We start from the raw sequence: 8,353 nt of genomic DNA on the forward strand, positions 1-8,353 counted from the left end.
TGCAGAAAGAAACCGTTGAAATTTGCCGAAAGAAGAGCATACTCAATCGCCATTGATAAGTAAATCGCCATTGATGAGCTTTGATTTGCAGACAGAATAGAGGAGAGAGATAAAGTAGAGGCTGAAGGTTAGTTTGTTAGGCAGGCTTATAATCTCAGCGGTTGGATTTCATCTAATCTAGCGGCTGAGATTTGTCCTCACATAAGGTGTGGGATCTCACATAAAGGGTGGTTCTCACCGGATCCCGACCCTGTATATATATATATATATATATATATATATATATATATATATATATATATATATATATATATATATATATATATAGGAGAGGGATCCGGTAAGAACCCCTCCTTATATAAGAGCTCTTTCTTATGTAAGAATACCTTATGTTCTAAACTTTTTCCTATGTTTGAATTTTTTTTTCTGCTTATGTTATAAATTTCGTCCTATATTCTAAATTTTTTTCTGCTTATGTTCTAAAGTTTTCCTATGTTCTAATTTTTTATTTTTTATTTTTTTTGTTTAGCTTATGTTCTAAATTTGTTCTTATATTCTACATCATTTTTTCAGCTTATGTTCTAAATTTGTTCCTATGTTCTAAATTATTTTTTCAGCTTATGTTCTAAATTTTTTCTTATGTTCTAAATTATTTTTTTAGCTTATGCTATAAATTTTTTCCAGTGCTATAAATTATTTTTTCAACTTTTGTTCTAAATTATTTTTCTTATGTTCTAAATTTTTGTTCGCTCTAAATTTTTTCTATCTTCTAAATTTTTTTTTCTATGTTCTAAATTTTTTTTGCTTATATTCTAAATTTCTTCAGCTTATGTTCTAAATTTTTTTCTATAAATATAGACTCCTCAAAATTACAGAAATGCCATGACTAAAGGATCATTTTAGATGGTTAGATCAAAACTAATAAAGGGCTAATATTGGTTCTTATATAAGATCGGGTTCTTATATAGAAGATGGTTCTTACATGAGCCTTCCTATATATATATATATATATATATATATATATATATATATATATATATATATATATATATATATATATATATATATATATATTTCGTAACATGACTTTCATTAGAGTTGAGCAATATGTTGGCTAGGCTAGGGAAAATTTTTGATTCGAGCCATATGGGCTCCAAGCCAACTTTTGGGCCAAAATCTAAATATTGGGTTCAGATGTTTAGAGATTTTTTGGGCAATTTGATCTATGTTTTTGTGCCAACTTGAGTCTTTAGGGACATAGGGTTAGGCTTTTATCACGAAAGCTACCTTGTTTGGATACCTCTTTTACTCTTTGTTTAAATAAAAGGAAATAGTAGGAAAAGAAGGAAAGAGAAAGGGAGGAGGACAAACTCGCTATCTTATTTGGGTAAAGGATTGTGGGGAGGAAGGAAAAAAAGGAGATGGGGAAATCCATTTTCCGTTTCGCTTTAATACTCCCTTCGTATTTAAATAAGTGAAATGTTTGTCTCGGTATGTATGCTAATACAAAAATTTGACTGATAATATCTCTAATTATAAAAAGTAAAAATTATAACAACAGAATATTAATAAAATATTCATTGGAATGATTCCAATAAGTACCTACATGATTATTTTTTTGTATAAATAAAAAACATTAGTCAATGTGAATTAGATGAATTGCAAAAAGTCAAAATGTTTCACTTATTTAGATAAGGAAAGATTAAACTAAGCATAATCCCTCAAAAAGTGGAGAGATTTGAAGGGAAAATGAAGCTCAACCCCTCCCTTTCTTTTCCCTTCCCTTCCTCCTCTTTCCAACCCCTTTCTTTCCTTTCTTATTTAGTATCCAAACAAAGCATAAATTATTTCTTTATCTTTTAACCTTTTTTATCTCATAATAAAGGGGGTTGTTGTATGGGGAGATACCGATATCTGGTATAGTGCCGATATCTATTCGTTTAGAGTCTAAACGGGTTCGGGTTTGTAATCATAAAACTCTATCGGTGACATCAAATAACGACATTGATATCGGCACCCCTTAAGACTCAGCACGTGGTGTTGATTAATCGACACTTGGCATGAAGAGGTTTGCACGGCATGCAGCCACTTGGCAGTTGAAATCATTATAAATAGGTTAGATTATCCAAGTTAAAAGGTAGCATTTATTACTCTCTCTCTCTCTCTCTTCATAGCATCTCTTCTTTCTCTAAAATACTTTCTAACTTTATCATCAGAGTGGTTATCCCCAGGGTTAGCTAATCCTCATTTCCTGTGTAGGTGATTAGCCAGACGATAGGGTCTTCACGGATCTCGAATACAGGCTGTCGAATCTAAACAGGAACAGTTTGGCACTAGAAGGAGGGAGTAGTGATTACTTCTATCGTCTAAGGACCTTACACAGAAAAACCATGGCCAAAAACAAAGAAACACCTAGAAGCAACAATGGAGCTAGCAGAATAATTAACCCTGGAAATGGAGCAACACAACTAGAGGTTGAGATAGAGGATGAAACCCACACCTTGGAAGGAAATCAGTTCAATATGCCGTTAACCACAGAACGACATGTTGATGCAACGGCAGATCCCATGGCCGAGTTCACCCCGGAGGATTTGGAGATGGCGGCCAGGGTGATGACGGCTCTGAGTAGGAAAAGGAAGGAATCCGAGGTTGATACTGATCAAGTTGGAGGAGGGGTGCCGGTTGTAATTCTTGATAGTCAGTTTAATCAGGCAGTAGGTTCACCAAGGCGCCTGCATCGAGAAGTGTCGCCGCCAAGGACACATACAACCGCCTAGGAGACAGAGGCGCAATCCTCTAGTCGTGTTGTTAATACTAGAAACCAGCGGCAGAGAAGTTTATAGAGTACAAGACAAGGGGTGGTGTGAAAAATTATTCAATTAAGGGCATCACCGTTTACGCAAGACATCATGGATCAGCCAATGGAGAAGATTAAAATGCCGACGTGAAAATATGACGGAAAGGGTGATCCAAGAAGGTACATAATATCTTATGAAGGGCACATGATTTTATACACCAATTTAGATGTTGTCTGGTGTAAGGTCTTTCCGACCACCTTAACCGGGGCAGCAACAAATTGGTTTAACAATCAGGGAAATGGAATAGTAGATAGCTTTGAGAAGCTAACAGATATGTTTGTAGGACAATATATCAGCAATAGCGTTCGGCAGAGAACTTCGGGGGAGTTGATGGTTGTAGGGCAAAAGACGGATAAGTCTCTAAGGGACTACATCAGGAGGTTCAATAATGAAGAAAATACAATTCCGAAGTTACAACAGGAGATAGCCGTTATGGGGTTAATGAATGGCTTGAATGATTCTGAGTTTAAGCGGTATCTAACAAGAAAAAACTTGCCGAAACTAGCAGCAGCTTTTAACAAGGCTCATGATTACATAAAAAGTGAAGAGTTAATGAAGACAAGTAGCTGGGTCGCCCTAGCAGACAGAATACTGTATTCATCCGAGGGAGCGGCCTCAGGAAATGGAAGGCCGAAAACTCTAGCCCCAATGAGGGGTGGAGGAAGTCGCCAGGAGGTCAGGGGTGCTAAAGCACCAATGCGATATAGTACACATACTCTACTGAATACACCTAAAGCTGCCATATATTCAGTGAACCAGAACAAGGAAAGTTGGGTGACACTAGTGTCGATGAAGGCTAAGGGAAGAGATGTCAAGAAGTATTGTATGTTCCATTGGGATGTTAGGCATTATACTAAAGAATGTACACAAATGAAAGATAATATTGAGGAGCTGATAAGGATGGGCCACTGGACTCAATACCGACTGCATACGAGGGGAAATCAGCCACCGCTGTATCGGCAGATGGAACGTCAAAAGTTGGAGGTAGGGCCTGAAAGGCCGCAGGCTGGAATAAGCCGACAAGGGAATAATGGCTTGCCACCGTTGTCAATAGGGAAAAAGATCAATGTAATAATCGGGGGACCGGTGCACGGAAGAACGATAAGCAGAGCCAGGAAACATCTATCAAAGCACCGTCATATAGTCAACGCTTTGGATGCCGATAACCGCCCATGGCCTGCAAGCATACCAGATGTAGTGTTCACCAAGGAGGATGCAAGGGGAATCGTCTTCCCTCATGATGATACCTTAGTGTTGATAACAATAATAAATGGTGCTGACATCAAGCGAGTCCTAGTAGATGCAGGCAGTTTAGCAAATATTCTGTTTATGCAAGTTTCAATGAGATGATGATTGGAAGGCAATATCTGACGCAAGTATCTTACCTTGTGATTGGGTTTAATGGTTCAACAGTGAGACCGGAAGGAAGCATTGTTCTACCAGTGCGATTTGGCGATGGGCCGACAACAAGAGATGTGATCGCAGAGTTCCTGGTGGTTGATGTGCCATCAGCATATAATACCATCCTCGGTAGGCCGATAATACATGATGTGCAAGCAGTAGTATCAACTTACAATTTAACCATGACATATGTGTTAAACCTGGGCAAAGTAGAAAAGGTGCATGGGGGGCAAGTGATGGCAAAGTATTGTTATGTAACAGCCTTGAAAAACCCGGTACAGGAAGGTCTAGTAATACATAACCTAAAAAGGGACAGAGAGCTATCAGTTCGGGACTTATCAATGGAGAACTTTGATACTAGACTGATTACCGTTCCGAGGCCGTCACCTGGAGGAGAAATGGTGAAACTTGAGCTTCAACCAGGTGATCCAGACCAAACTGTGAAAGTTGGGGCAGATATGGATATGGATATGAGATATAATCTGATTAGTTTGTTGCGAGAGAATGCGGATGTGTTCGCTTTCTCGGCAGATGAAATGCCCGGGATATAACTCAATGTTATGGTATATAAACTGAATGTTGATAGAAAGTTTAGACCGGTAAGATAAAAGAAGCGGAATTTCTCAACAGAGAAGATTGTGGCAATACAGGCTGAAATAAACAAGCTCTTAGCGGCAGGCTTCATAGAGCCATGCACATACCTAGAATGTTTGGCCAATGTCGAAATGGTGTGAAAGCCGATAGGAAAGTGGCGAATGTGTGTAGATTTCATAGATTTGAATAAGGCCTACCCCAAGGGCTGTTATCCTTTGCCCTGAATAGATAGGTTGGTGGATTCTACATCTGGCCATGCGATGCTTAGCTTCTTAGATGCATTTTCAGGGTATCATCAAGTGAGTCTTCATGAATCAGACAGAGCGAAAACGACGTTCATAATAGATGTCGGGGTCTATTGCTACAAGGCTATGTCGTTGGGTTAAAAATGCAGGGGCGACTTATCAGAAGCTGGTTGGCAAGATTTTTGAAAAGCAAAAAGGGCGGAATGTGGAGGTGTACATAGATGGTACGATTGTGAAGAATAAGGTGAAAGAAGACCACATAGCCGACCTGAGGGAAACATTTGATACTTTGCAAAAATACCAAATGAAGTTAAACCCAGAGAAGTGTGTGTTTGGGGTCCGGTCAGGAAAGTTCTTAGGGTTTATGGTGAGTGAACGAGGTATTGATGCAAATCCTGACAAGGTGAATGCAATACTCAAGATGAAACAGTCGAAAACGATTGTTGATATACAAAGGCTTACAAGAAGAATGGGAAGGTTAACTTGGTTTATCAGCAAATCAGCTAATAAGGCGCTTCAATTCTTTGTAGTGTTGTGGCAGAATAAAACCTTTGAGTGGGGGAAAGATTAGATAGAAGATTTGGAAGTGGTGAGAAAGCATCTTAGAACTCCTCCAATTGTTGCGAGGCCGGAACGTGGTGAGCAGTTACAGTTGTACATATCAGCCTCACCAAAAACAGTAGCTGCGGTGCTGCTAGTATAAAGGAAGAAACAACAGATGCCGATGTACTTTGTGAGCCATGTATTGTATGCGGCTGAACGCAGATATCTGGTGATAGAAAAAATGGCACTTGTTGTAGTGATTGCAGCAAGGAAATTGCGTTATTACTTTGATGCTCATCCAATAGAGATACTTACCAACCATTCGTCAGAGATGTCACTTCAAAAGATGGATACATCGGGCCGATTGTTAAAGTGGGCAGTTGAGTTATCATAATATGAATTGCATTATAAGCCGAGAGTGTAGATTAAGGCGCAAGCTTTATCGGACTTCATTGTGGAAACTTCCTATTGTGATAAGGAAGAACCATTGGGAACATGGCAGGTCTCGGTAGATGGCTCGGTGACATAAACTGGTTTAGGAGCCGGTATTATGATAACGTCACCAGACGATAATACGTTCGAGTATGCTTTAAAGTTCAAGTTCAAGGCTACAAATAATGAAGTAGAGTATGAGGCAGCAATAACAGGGATCCTGTTATCCATAGCTGTAGAAGTTAAACGTTTGATTCTAAAAACTGATTCCCAATTGGTGTCAATCTAGTTCAGTGGAGATTATGAAGCAAGAGAGCCGGCAATGATAAAGTATCTTGAAAAGATATATCATTTAACGACAAAGTTGCAGCATTTTGAGGCATAGTTGGTCCCAAGGGCACAAAACACGCAAGCTGACGCCTTGGCGAGGTTAGAAAGTTCAAGTTTCAATGATTTGGAACAAACAGTAATGGTGGAAATCTTGAAACGGAGAAGTATTGATGAAACCTCGGAGCAGATCCTTTGTGTTAATAACGACAGCTAGTGGTACGATAAGATCTTGGGATATATCCTATATGGGGTGTTAACCTCTTGATAAAGGTGACGCGCGAAAACTGAGGAAGGACAGTGTATGATTCATTATACACCAGGGTCAGCTATATAAAAGAGGATTCTCACTTCCTCTACAAAGATGTATAACGGATTTCAAATCAGCAAGGCTTATCGAAGAGATTCATGAAGGCACTTGTGGCAATCATCTCGGAGCCCGTGCTCTATCTCGAGAGGCGATGAGAAGAGGGTATTATTAGCCGACAATGAATGAAGATGCCATCATGTAAAAAAATGTGAGAAATGTCAGAAGTTTTCCCCAACAATCCATCTTCCTCCAAATGACTTGATGCTAATACTTAATCCGGTTTTGTTTGAACAATAGGGAATGGATATAGTAGGGCCATTTCCGTCAGCAACACGGGGAAGGAAATTCCTACTAGTGGGAATTGATTATTTCACAAAGTGGATAGAGGCAGAACCTGTAACAAAGATATCTGCGTCTGAGGTGAAAAAGTTCATTCAAAAAAATATCTTCACAAGATTTAGGTTGCCAATGGCAATGGTTTTTGATCATGGGTCCCAGTTTGATTGCAAGCTGGTAAAAGATCTTCTAGCCTTATACAAGGTTAAAGTTTCATACGCCGCAGTATGTCATCCTTAATCAAACGACCAGGCAGAAGCGGATAATAAGCAAATTATAATGGCAATAAAAAAGAAGATAGAGGATGCAAAGGGGTTGTGGGCAGATCTAATACCAGAGATACTGTGGGAAAATAGAACAACAACAAGAGAGGCAACAGGAGAATCCCCATTCAACCAAGTGTTTAGGACGAAAGCTGTAGTGCCAGCTGAAGTAGGATTATCGACATTCAAGATACAGCATCTAGATTTCTTATCGGAGCTACGAGAAAAGGCTACAGTAAAATCGGCCGCTTATAACGACAAAATGTCCAGGGCTTATAACAAAAGAGTGAGCCATCGCCTATTAGATACAAGAGATTTGGTGTTACGAAGAACAGTAGCAACAAGAAAAGGAAATGTCGATGGAAAGTTGTCGGCAAATTGGGAAGGCCCATATCGGATTAGAGACACAGTTATGCAAGGGTCGTATTACTTAGAAACAATGGAGGGAAAGCCATTGAAGAAATTCTGGAATGCGGCATTGCTTAAGAAGTATTATGTATGAATAAATGAAATTTGTATTGTCTTTAGCCATGTAATTGGATATTATTGATAAATAGTAAGAATAAGAAAACTTCTAGTGCACATGTTTATCAGGCATCCTCCATTTAACAAACCATCGTTAAATGGGATGGACAGCTAAAAACCGCATCCACAAAGTTAATGTGCTTACAACCTGATCAGTTGTATTCATTAACTCGTGAGGTTGCTGGTTCAAAATATAACACTGGCAAAATCAAATCATGGTATATGTCGACTTGAGGCATAGCCATCACTATGATCGCCGAGAAGGGTACTCAACTCACTAAAAAAACAACAGTGCAGTAAGTGACCAATATTATACTCTGAAATAGCAACAGTATGCAATATTACTCGAGAATAAAAAATTCATCAAGTAAATGAAAATACCGCCAATATTACTAAATAACGGCAGAGAGTTTCCAAAGCCACTAGTGCATATACCTGCAACCTAGGTACATACACTACGGGGGCAAGAAGTAGTAGAACTACTAAAGAAGTAGTAGAACTACTAGTAAAGTTGGATAA

The 8,353-nt window shown here is 38.9% G+C and overlaps 2 protein-coding genes across 2 annotated transcripts; both read left to right on the forward strand.

Moving 5' to 3' along the window:
- The first annotated feature begins 2,390 nt into the window (after positions 1–2,390).
- Positions 2,391–4,208, forward strand: LOC145580923 (uncharacterized). The gene is made up of 2 exons (XM_081638004.1): positions 2,391–2,714; positions 3,042–4,208. Exons 1-2 carry the CDS (start codon positions 2,391–2,393, stop codon positions 4,206–4,208), a joined length of 1,491 nt encoding a protein of 496 aa, XP_081494130.1.
- A 3,117-nt stretch (positions 4,209–7,325) lies between these two features.
- LOC145580924 (uncharacterized) lies at positions 7,326–7,811 on the forward strand. The gene has a single exon (XM_081638005.1). It carries the CDS (start codon positions 7,326–7,328, stop codon positions 7,809–7,811), a length of 486 nt encoding a protein of 161 aa, XP_081494131.1.
- Positions 7,812–8,353: the final 542 nt, after the last annotated feature.

The sequence above is a fragment of the Chenopodium album genome, chromosome 15 (assembly GCF_948465745.1).
Source record: "Chenopodium album chromosome 15, dcCheAlbu1.1, whole genome shotgun sequence".
In the NCBI taxonomy this organism is placed as follows: domain Eukaryota; kingdom Viridiplantae; phylum Streptophyta; class Magnoliopsida; order Caryophyllales; family Amaranthaceae; genus Chenopodium; species Chenopodium album.